Source organism: Anolis carolinensis, chromosome 2, assembly GCF_035594765.1.
Source record: "Anolis carolinensis isolate JA03-04 chromosome 2, rAnoCar3.1.pri, whole genome shotgun sequence".
NCBI classification, from domain to species: domain Eukaryota; kingdom Metazoa; phylum Chordata; class Lepidosauria; order Squamata; family Dactyloidae; genus Anolis; species Anolis carolinensis.
In genome coordinates this window covers 180,227,317-180,239,677 of record NC_085842.1, presented here as the reverse complement: position 1 = coordinate 180,239,677, position 12,361 = coordinate 180,227,317, and the positions used below count along the sequence as shown (strand labels likewise).

The window sequence follows — 12,361 nt, the reverse complement described above, 5'->3', positions numbered from 1 at the left end:
TGCTATGGAACAAGTTTTATTTGGTCTTTAGCCTTCTCTACCAAAGAGTGCCGGTGCTTCACCAAACTACAACTTCCACAATTCCATATCAATGAGCCATGGCAGTTAAAGTGGTGTCAGACTGCTTTAAGCCTATAATCTAGACGTCACTGACATACATAAGAGTAAAGGAAAAGCAAAGCTATTTTAATTAAACGCCACAAAATACTACCTGTCGCAGGTCTTTGTTTTGAGACTTCACCTCTTATCTCTCAGCCATTCCAACTTAAGTCACCCCTCTAATTTCTGACCTGTTCCTTTCATTAATCAGAAATGTCACAATAAATATGATTCATGTTAAATACTTCTGACTATGTACAAAGTGCATTTCACTTGGCATTAAAAAACTACTGCCTACACACCCCAAAAAATAAAACTTAAAACAGGATTTTCAATCTGTAGCCCATCGAAGGACTCCTCTTAAGCTTCAGTATCTGTCTTTTAACATTAAAGATAGTCCACATCTTCTTTGACAGCCTCCACAGGACACAATGAAAATAGTACCTAAATCTGTATTTTATAGTGATCTCTGGAATGCTACTGAACTTTATTCTGATAAGATGGTACCTATTCAATTTCTTTACTGTGTCTCATATTTAAAACCACATGTGGCCCTACTTATGAATGCAAATCAGATTACACAAATATACAATGCAGGAAATGACTCAAGAGCACATTCTCACCTCCACAATTTTGTGAGTGTAATAGGTTGGTATTTCCACATGAATTGCTCCCCATCAGATAAAAATTTCCACATTGTCTGCAGAGAACTGTTTGCAATTACAAAAAATACTAAACAAAGCCCTGCAGGGATCCAAGCTTCTTTAGGCTGATCTTCACTGGCACAAGATTACTGACACATTACTAAACCCCAAGAAGATATCTCAGGATTAGCTACCTACCCCCTCAAGCATGCTCAGAAACACCCTTACCCTTTGACCAGAAGGAAGACGGATTACACACTGTGCGGAGCGGGATTGCCTAACCTCAAGGAGACACTGACACAAATGGAAGGAAGGCAAATCATGGTTGCTTCGGGGCAGCATGCTTGTTCAACCTGTTGTAGGTATTCAGGCCATACCAGCATCCTGTCACTAGGTACAAAGCATACATCACTGAGTAACCCAGCACTTGGCAGGAAGATGCTAGTTTGGGTACCACAGTGATAACAAAAGGAAGTAGGAGTGGGACAAAAGACAGATCAACAGAGTAAAATAGGAAAGAGCTATATGGAGGAATGAAATGTAAAAGATAATTCTCTGTAACTAGAGTCTGCCTAGGAAAAGTTAATTTCTTCCTGCCAACCATGTCCCTTTACATGAACACCTTAATGTAATCTGCTTTATTGAGCTTTTCAACCACCTCTGACAACTAGTTACAGTTTGTTAAGCAGCCATACACCATTATATGAATCTATAATCTGGGTTGTTGTGAGTTTTCCAGGCTGTATGGCCATAGTCCAGAAGCATTCTCTCCTGACGTGTCGTCCACATCTATGGCAGGCATCCTTAGAGGTTGTGAGGTCACAATCTCTGAGAATGCCTGCCATAGATGTGGGTAAAATGTCAGGAGAGAATGCTTCTGGATCATGGCCATACAGCCTGGAAAATTCACAGCAATCCAGTGATTCTGGCCATGAAAGCCTTCGACAATCTATAATCTGTTTATGGCCTTTGTTTGAAGTATGCCTTGCTGTAACACCTGAATGATGGCTTGCCTGACTTGTTTCTTTTCTTGCCCACCATAAAACAGGAGCTGGAAAAACGGATGTGAAAAACAGGAATTTCAAATGGAGAAAAAAGCCATTTTTTGTCATTCCTCATTTACCATGTCTTACTGTCAGATACGAATACATCCTCTGTAACGTGTAACTCTCCCATGTAACATGATCACATACCTCTGTGCCTCCTATATAGTTTGGTGTTGCTAACAGGGAAATATATATAGTCGTAAGAGCACAAAGTAAACGAGCCTACATTTAAGGAGGAAAACATGTTACAAATATGCTATTTTCAACAGCAGCCCCATAACCTATAAAATTCTGTCCTTAAAGAGCCCATCAAATTTCTCACTTCTAGAGGAAATGATATTTTCTGAACTCCTTGCCAAATAATACAATGTTCCTAATACTGTATGGTAGAAATCTATAACCATATCTAAACCTAACTACATGAATGCAATATCCGTTCTATCAAATGATTCAGCTTTTGTTTTGAATATTCAGGGTACAATCCAAACCATTCAGGGTTGTTTTTTCCCATTAAGATGAGTGAAAGAGGGAGAAATAAAGGGAGAGAGGGAAGAAAGAGATGCTCTTGTACTAGCTTAGAGTGACTCAAACACTTGAAACATAATTATAAATGCTAGTGAGTCAAAATAGAAATTACATTCTGCGGCAACCTTTTCATGTCAAATGTCTGACTACTTATTTTTCTCTGCCTATTGTTCTGCTGACTAACAGAGTACAAACTCCAAATAAACTGAACATGAGATACTCTGAGCATCTCAAATAGAAAAGCACCTCAGACCTAAGGATAAGAAATTAACATTAATACCATTAATGACATGAAGCTGGGAACCCATCTCGATCGCCTTGATACATACGATCCAGTCAAAGGGAAATTCTTTGTTTTTCAAGCCTCCACCACCCATTCTGAGCCTATCATTTAAAAGGACATAGTTTTAATAGGTGACTACATAGCCACTCTAGCCCCATTCTACACAGCTGTATACAATCCACATTGAACTGGATTATATGTGTGGACTCAGATAATCCAGTTCAAAGCAGATATTGTGGATTATCTGCTTTGATATTCTAGATTATATGGCTGTGTGTAAGGGCCCTTTGTCACCCAGATTCCCTCACTGTGGGGAGCAGTGTTTAAGCTCTAATACACTCTGTTGTGATGGCGACTTTAAAGGAAATCTATCACAGGGATTTATTGGCAAGATTTCTTCAGAAGAGATTTGTCAGTGCCGTCCTCTGAGGCCAAAAGAGTGTGACTTACCTAAAGTCACCCAGGACCCTTCCAGACAGACCCTATATCCCAGGATCTGATCCCAGGTTTTCTGTTTGAAACTGGATTATATGAGTCCGCACTGCCAGATAATCTGGGATAAACAGAAAACCTGGGGTCAGATCCTGGCATATAGGGCCTATCTGGAAGCGCCCCCAGTGCATTTCACTGCTGAGCGAGGATTCAAACCCTGGTTTCTAGAGTTGTCATCCAACGCTTGAACCACTACACCATGCTGGTTTTCTTAATATATGATGGATAATTTGTAAAGCAAAACAATTCAAGATACCAAACCTGAAACAGTGACAGAAATTGTTTAGCCTCCTAGTTATTTTTGAAATGCAATTCATCAATATCTGGGCATAGATATTGGAGTCTAACAACTGGAGGGCCACATATCTCTGACCTCTGCCCTAAGATGGGGTCTCAGACTCGTGCCCATTTTCCATGAAGCCCAGCCCAGCTCAGAAGGAGGAAACTCACCGAAGCCCCCAAGATGATGAAGATGTGGGTGTATGACTTGAGGAAGTCATTGCCCTGGCACAGCTCCTCTCGCAGCATCCCACAGATGTCTGCTTGGGTAAGCTCCTCCTGCGGTTGGCGAGGACTCCGACTCATGTTGGCAGCTTTGTTGTTTCCTGGGGAGAAAAAAGGCGGGCCAGGTGAGGCTCCACCCTACTGCTTGCCCTGTCTGCCCTCCCTGCCCAACCCTCGAGGAAGGTGCTGCCCAGGTGAGCAGCTCACCTTCCATGGCACAGGTAGCATCAGCTAGGGGGTGGGCAGCAATGCCTCATCAGTCTCCAAGGCACAAGTCTTAACTTGCAAGACTGCTCTGCTTAGCTTGTGCCAAGGCGTTTCAAGAGGAAGCGGCACAAAAATGTTTATTTTTGGTAATGTTTTTATGAATAGATTTTTTAAATAAAAAACCCTCTATCCTTCATCTTAAAAAGGCCCTTTTGGAACACCTTACATACAAATTATTTTTTAAAGGACAACCCAAAAAAAGAAAGTAGGGAAAAAAGAGGGGATGCAAAGAAGAAAAAAGGCAAATGTTCTGAAAATATAGCCTTGAATGTACAAGCAGCCCCCAAGTTACAAACAAGATAGGTTCTGTAGGTTTGTTTTTAAGTTGAATTTGTATGTAAGTCTGTACAGGTATGTTTTTAAGTACAACTCTATACTATCTATCTATCTGTCTGTCTGTCTATCTATAAGCTTTGGGTGGCATAGGGAAGGGTTTTGCTGTCTGTGTCCCTGTCCAGAAGACTTCACCTCACTTTCTTTTCCTGTGATAATTGAATTTTGAAAAACTTGGCTTGTTGTGGAAGCAAGGATTGGAGATAATGCTTCAGTAGACACCTTTTCCTCATGATAATAACTCTTTCAGAAATAAATTTCCCTTCCGAGGGGAAGATTTTTCTCACTTCTTGTTGCCTCACCCCATTTTTAACTATGTGTTATTTGTAAGTCAGATGTTTGTAACTCAAGGACTGCCTGTATCCCGAAGAAGTCAGCAGCCGAAGCGGGAAAAGTGACTTTTTGGGGCTACATATTCCTAGATGGCCATCAGTCAATATTCTTCTGTTAATTGACATTTTATTCGATTTTCCTGACAAGCTTTTAAAAAACACATAATGGACCATATATTCCATGATGATCATTTGCCAAGTATTCTTTCTTTTAAATTAATATTTTATGAGATTTTTTCAGACAAATTTAAAGAATTGAACAAAGACAGGCACTCAAATAAAAAACATGCAAACAGAGGAATCATTGAATAATAGGAGTTGGAAGAGATCACATGCGCCATCTTGTCCAACCCCTTGCCATGCAAGAAAAGAATAATCAAAAGAATCCCAATACAAAAAAAAACATAAAATACTCTCACTCCCATGACCCCATTAACTCCCTCCACCCCTGCCAACTAACACTAACAAATAAACCCTAGTAATAATTGTACTTGGGAGCCCCAATGGCGAAGTGTGTTAAAGTACTGAGCTGCTGAACTTGCAGACTGAAAGGTCCCAGGTTCAAACCCTGGGAGTGGTGGGAGCGACTGCTGTTAGCTCCAGCTTCTGCCAACCTAGTAGTTCGAAAACATGCCAATGTGAGTAGATCAATAGGTACCAGTCCGGCGGGAAGGTAACGGCGCTCCATGCAGTCATGCTGGCCACATGACCATGGAGGTGTCTACTGACAATGCCGGCTCTTCGGCTTAGAAATGGAGATGAGCACCAACCCTCAGAGTCAGACATGATTGGACTTAATGTCAGGGGAAACCTTTACCTTTAATAATTGTACAATCATAGAATCCTAGACTTGGAAGAGACCTCGTGGGCCACCCAGTCCAACCCTCTGCCAATAAGCAAGAAAATCACATTCAAAACACCCCCAACAGAAGGCCATCCAGCCTCTGATTAAAAGCCTCCAAAGAAGGAGCCTCCACCACACTGAGGCAGAGAGTTCCACTGCTGAACAGCTCTCACAGTGAGGAAGTTCTTCCTAATGTTCAGGTGGAATCTCCTTTCCTGTAGCTTAAAGCCATTGTTCCACGTCCTGGCCTCCAGGGCAGCAGAAAACAAGTTTGCTCCCCCTCCCTATGACTTCCCCTCACATATTTATACATGGCTATCATATTTCCAGATAATCTGTAGTCCAAAATGCTCACTTTTGCACACTCTACCTCTAAGACGAATCAACAGCTTAGAAGGAAAAGGATTTTTTCAGACATGCATAAGGTAGGAAGGTGCAGGAGTGCATAAACAAGAGTTGCCAAGGGAAAAGAAAGGGGAAGCTAATGAGACAAGGAAGGAACTGCAGCATTTTGGCCAGTCATTCAGGGCTGGCCTTGGGCTCCTACACTGGGGCAGAGAAACCTCCTGACCTACAATGCGCTGTCCACACGCCCAGCGCGAGTTCACTCCAAACTCAAGCTGGATCTACACTGCCCTATATCCCAGGATCTGATCCCCTATTATCTGGAAGTGTAGGCTCATATAATCTAGTTCAAAGCAGATCATTTGGGATCAGATCCTGGGATAAAGGGCAGTGTAGATCCAGCCTCAGAGCCAGGGGGAAGGGAGCTGTTCCTCCCCACATTTCTCAGTGCAAGGGTGCATCTACACCAGGAATGGGCAAACTTTGGCTCTTTGGGTGTTTTGGACTCCAACTCCCACAATTCCTAACAGCCTACCAGCTGTTAGGAGTGGTGGGAGTTGCAGTCCAAAACACCCAAAGGGCCAAAGTTTGCTCATCCTGATCTACACTGTAGATTGAATGGTTTATGTAGTGGTTCTCAATCTGGGGTCCCCAAGTGTTTTTGGCCTACAACTCGCAGAATTCCTAGCCAGTTTACCAGCTGTTAGGATGTCTGGGAGTTGAAGGCCAAAAACATCTGGAGACCCCAGGCTGAGAACCACTGTGTTATGGAACCATAGCAGTTGGGATTTTTAAAAGTCTTGAGGCTCTTCTTGAGCCTCTTGAGTCGCCTTTGGGGAGATAAAGCAGGGTATAAATAATTATAACAAAATCTGGCTACCAGTATTAAAAAACTCAAAAATCAGAACAGTAGATGGGAAGCAACACTCTGAGGGCAGAGGAGCTCCAGGGACAGCTAATGACTCTGAACAAAGGATGCCCTCCAGGCAAGAGACAAACCTTTCCAATGCTAATTAGGGTGATTTACTGCAACATTCACGCTGGCTTCTAACTGACAAAGAACTCTTCTTACACCCTGTACTCTCCACAGATATATATTAACCTTCCTTGCCTAGTTTCTCCATGCCTCACAACCTCTGAGGATGCCTGCCATAGATGTGGGTGAAACGTCAGGAGAGAATACTTCTAGAACATGGCCATACAGCCCGGAAAACATACAACAACCCTGTGATCCCAGCCATGAAAGCCTTCGACAACACATTAAATATAATGTCTTGTTGAAGGTTTTCATGGCCAGAATCACTGGGTTGCTGTGAGTTTTCCGGGCTGTATGGCCATGTTCCAGAAGCATTCTCTCCTAAAGGTCCAGGGTTGCAAGGTCATTAATGCTAATCAAGGTGATTAATTACAACATTTACACTGGCCTCCAACAGACAAAGAGTTGTTGTATGTCTTTCGGGCTGTGTGGCCATGTTCCAGAAGTATTCTCTCCTGACGTTTCGCCCACATCTATGGCAGGCATCCTCAGAGGTTGTGAGGTATGGATAAACTAAGTAAGGAAAGGAAAGAATATATATATCTGTGTAGAGTCCAGGGTGTGTCAAGAGTCCTTTGTCACTGGAAAGCCAGCATTAATGTTTCAGTTAATCACTCTAATTAGCATTGGAAAGGTTTTTGGACCATTCCAACAACTATTATGTCAGACTACACAGAGAAGCCATTGAAATCCACAAGCATGTGGACAACTTCAACAGAAAGGAGGAAACCATGAAAATGAACAAAATCTGGCTACCAGTATTACAAAACTCTAAAATCAAAACAGTAGATGGGAACCAACACTCTGAGGGCAAAGGACAGTTAATGACTGAACAAAGGATGCCCCCAGGCAAGAGACAAAAACCTTTCTAATGCTAATTAGGGTGATTAACTGAAACATTAATGCTGGCTTCCCAGTGACAAAGGACTCTTGCCACACCCTGGACTCTACACAGATATATATTCTTTCCTTTCCTTACTTAGTTTATCCATACCTCACAACCTCTGAGGATGCCGGCCATAGATGTGGGCGAAACATCAGGAGAGAATACTTCTGGAACATGGCCACACAGCCCGAAAGACATACAACAACCCTGTGATCCCGGCCATGAAAGCCTTCAACAACACAGACAAAGAGTTCTTTCTCCCACCCTGGACATTCCACAGATATATAAACCTCCCTTGCTTAGTTTCCAATATACCTCACAACCTCTGAGGATGCCTGCCACAGATGTGGGCGAAACGTCAGGAGAGAATGCTTCTGGAATATGACCATACGGCCTGGAAAACTCACAGCCACCCAAATAAACATAATAATAATACGGTAATGTTCTGCCAAAGAGTGCTGATGATACCTCACCATTACATCTCATAAGATCCCATAGCCTTGAGCCATGGCACTTGTTGTGCAGGCTCACCCTCTTCACCGCCATGGCTCAAGGCTGTGTAGACGCCTGGGATTCTACCACAGAAGGCCTTGAGCCAGGGCAGTTCAATTGGGTCTCAAACTGCAGTGTAGATGCGCCCTTTGAATCCCCCTTCCAGCCCTCGTGGGAGATGCAAGTTCATTCCCCCGGGCTTGACCCTCTTCCTCACCACTTTCCACAGGGAGAGACAGGTAGCCCTGCCTTAAGGGTCCCATTTCCAAAGGGGAGGGGGCGTACATCCGGGTAACTTCCTCAACCCCTTCCCCGGACTCTCCCATTGGCTCACCCGCTTCTTCTCCTTGCGTCCGCTCCCCGAGGCGCTCTCCCCTCACGCTCGCGCGGCTCCCCATTCCCCGCCCCTTCTGCCCTCCGGCGCTGACACTCTCCCCGCCCGACAGCACCGGCTCCAAACCACGCCCAATCGGAGCTGCCGGCGCGTTCAGCTCCAAGAGGCCCAGGGCCAATAGGAAGCCGCCAAAGCCCTTTGGGCCCCGCCCCCCTCTTCTCCGAACCTTCACTTATGCAACGCAGGCGCGGCTCTTGTGTTTCCTCCTTACCTTCCTTTGAGTGCAGCATCCAGATACTGAGGTCTCTTCCACACAGTCCTATATCCCAGAATATCAAGACAGAAAATCCCACAATATCTGTTTTGAACTGGGTTATCTGAGTCCACACTGCCATATATTCCAGTTCAAAGCAGATAATATGGGATTTTATTCAGCTGTGTGGAAGGGCCCTGAGGAGTTAGCTAGTACGGGAGCTGTACTTTCCTTGGCACTTTGGGCAGCGAAGGCCCAGAACATTGCAAAACTCCACTGTGATTCCAAAACATTAGGCCATGGCAATTCATAGGCCCAAAACGTTGAAAAACTCCACTGTGATTCCAAAACATTGAGCCATGGCAATTCATAGTGGTGGAGCCCCCGATGGCGCGGTGCCGGAAGGACTGCTGACTTGAAAGTTGGGTTGCTGACCTGAAGATTGCCAGTTCAAATCCAACCCGGGGAGAATGTGGATGAGCTCCCTCTATCAGCTCCAGCTCCATGTGGGGACATGAGAGAAGCCTCCTACAAGGATGGTCAAAACATCAAACATCCAGGCGTCCCCTGGGCAACGTCTTTGCAGATAGCCAATTCTTTCACACCAGAAGTGACTTGCAGTTTCTCAAGTTACTCCTAACAAAAAAAAAATCATAATGGTATCAAATCTGCAACCAGAAAAGTCAGCCATAGCAGAGCACATGATGAACCAACCTGGACGCAGCATATTATATGAGACCACAGAAATGTTGGCCCACTCCAACAACTACAATGTCAGACTACACAGAGAAGCCACTGAAATCCGCAAGCATGTGGACAATTTCAACAAAAAGGAGGAAACCATGAAAATGTATTTATTTACAATATTTCTATCCCACCTTTCTCTACCCCGAAGGGGACTCAAGGTGGCTTTACATAAAAGGCAGCTATTTGATGCCTTGACAACAATACGACATTAAAAAGATATTTAAAAGAATAATATAATCAAGTAAAACAATTAAAAGCATTTAAAAACCTTACAATCATAATTGAGCACATAATCCTATAGTCATAACATGTCATTCCATATCTGCTTGTTTATTGCACAGGTTCTCACAGAGCCACATCTTTTTACTTTCTTGCGGAAGATCAGGAAAGAGGGGGTTGCTCTAATATCCTTGGGTAGGGAGTTCAGAGAACAAGCCCTATGAGGAGCGGCTTAAAGAACTAGGCATGTTTAGCCTGCAGAAGAGAAGGCTGAGAGGAGACATCATAGCCATGTACAAATACATGAAGGGAAGTCATAGGGAGGAGGGAGCAAGCTTGTTTTCTGCTGCCCTGCAGACTAGGACGCAGAACAATGGCTTCAAACCACAGGAAAGGAAATTCCACCTGAACATCAGGAAGAACTTCCTCACTGTGAGGGCTGTTTGGCACTGGAACTCTCTGCCCTGGACTGTGGTGGAGGCTCCTTCTTTGGAGGCTTTGAGCAGAGGCTGGATGGCCATCTGTTGGGGGTGCTTTGAACGCGATTTCCTGCTACTTGGCAGGGGTTGGACTGGACGGCCCATGAGGTCTCTTCCAACTCTACTATTCTATGATTCTATGATTCCAAAGCCGAGGGGCCACCACTGAGAAGGCCCTGTCTCTCGTCCCCACCAATCGCGCCTGTGAAGAAGGTGGGACTGAGAGCAAGGCCTCTGCAGATGATCTTAAACTCCGAGATGGTTCATACAGCGAGATACATTTGGGCAGGTAAGCTGGGCCAGAACCATTTAGGGCTTTATTGGCTAAAGCCAGCATTTTGAATTGTGCTCGGTAGCAGCCTGGCAGCCAGTGGAGCTGACACAATAGGGGGTTGTATGCAGAGCCGGCCCTAGGTATTTTTCAAGTGTAGGCGAACAGAATTTTGGCGCCCCCCCCCCCCCCAAACCAATCACTAAAGAATAAAAGCGTTGGATAAGCGAAAATGTTGGATAATAAGGAGGGATTAAGGTAAAGCCTATTAAACATCAAATTACATTATGATTTTACAAATTAAGCACCAAAACATGTTTTACAACAAATCAATAGAAAAAGCAGTTCAATACATGGTAATGTTATGTAGGAATGACTATATTTGCGAATTTAGCACTAAACATTGAACAGGGATATAGAGCAGTGTGGACTTAGATAACCCAGATAGCCCTCAGTATTTAAAAAAATCTCTAAAATCAGGACAATAAATAAACAACAACACTCTGAAAACAGAAGAAATCCAGACAGTAAACAATCAGGGACAGCTAACACCTCCCAAAAAAAGATTCTTCCAGGCAAGAAGAAGCCAGGCCTTGAAGCCACAGGGCCATTAAATGCTAATCAAGGTGATTAATTACAACATTCACACCTGCTTCAAGGAAGACTTCTTTCTCCCACCCTGGACTTTCTACAGATATATAAACCCCACATACCTAGCTTCCAAGTTCCCACAGACCTCACAATTTCTGAAGGTCCCAAAGGTGGGCTCACGTGGTGTGAAGGCGGGCCCGCGCTGGCCGGAAGGCCCAGCACGGGCAGTGGGAGGCCCAGCGCGGCCGCCAGGAGACCTGAAGGAGAAGGAGGCGGAGAGTGGCGCCCTCCTCCCAGGACGATGGTGCCCCCGGGTCGATGGCGCCACAGGCAAATGCCTAGTTCGCCTTATGGTTGGACCGCCTCTGGTTGTATGCTTCCTGTACGCCGCTCTGATGAGCAATCTGGCTGCCTCCTGTTGGACCAATTGAAGCTTCCAAACAGTCTTCAAAGGCGGCCCCACATAGAGCATGTTGCAGTAATCTATTCGGGATGTAACCAGAGTGTGGACTACCATGGCCAAGTCAGTCTTCCCAAGGTACAGGAACAACTGGCGCACATGTTGAACAAAATTTGGCTACCAGCATTTTAAAAACTCTAAAATCAGAACAGTAAACAAAGAACAACACTCTGAAAATGGGAATTCCAGACATGAAACAGTCAGGGCCAGCTAACAGCTCCAAACAAAGGATTCTCCCAGACAGGAAGAAGCCAGACCTTCAGGCCACAGCACCATCAAATGCTAATCAAGGTGATTCATTACAACATCCACACCTGCCTCCAACAGCCATAGAGCCTGGAAAACTCACAGCAACCCAGTGATTCCAGCCATGAAAACCTTCGACAATACAAAGCTGCATTAGTTCTACTGTGTGAATGCCCATACTCAAGCTCCCAGCCAAGGGGGGCAGTTTAGGGGTTCAAACCAACCCCCAAATTTTTTTAGGTCAACAAAACAAACATGGTTTACTCATGAATTTTACCTGGTTATCCAAATCCCCATGCAAAGCATATAAGAAGCAAAAATTAAGGGGTGGCCTCCAACCAGGCCACCCTGCTGCCCTTTTAAGGAGAGGTAAGTGATCCTGGCCTGCTGTCTCCTCCCCACCCAAGCCTCCTTGGGAAGGTGTCACCGAATTCCAGTCCAAGGTAAACACAAAGAGCCAAAGCAACGGAGATAAGCCGGCAGCTAATGCATAAAACCAACATAAGACAATCCAGCGCAAACCCACACAATGCCAGCCCCCATTGCTGATGACCGTCACCCCGGCTTTCAAATTGATTTGAAATCGCAGCGGGGAGTTCCGCAGATCAGCCACCAAAGGAACGGAGCGGGACC

The 12,361-nt window shown here is 44.7% G+C and overlaps 1 protein-coding gene across 3 annotated transcripts in view; it reads right to left on the bottom strand.

Annotated features, from left to right (window-relative positions):
• Positions 1-8,608, bottom strand: part of g6pd (glucose-6-phosphate dehydrogenase) — a 42,204-nt gene extending 33,596 nt beyond the window's left edge. The window contains exons 1-2 of one of the 3 annotated variants that reach the window (XM_003216911.3): positions 8,463-8,608; positions 3,540-3,694 (exon numbers count right to left, since the gene is read on the bottom strand). In XM_003216911.3, coding sequence (XP_003216959.2) covers positions 3,540-3,694; positions 8,463-8,526 — 219 coding nt within the window. In that variant the 5' untranslated portion in view covers positions 8,527-8,608. Of the gene's footprint in view, positions 1-3,539; positions 3,695-8,109; positions 8,198-8,345 lie in introns of those variants that run through there. The other 2 variants (XM_008103931.3, XM_062971231.1) reach the window with 2 other exon arrangements.
• Positions 8,609-12,361: the final 3,753 nt, after the last annotated feature.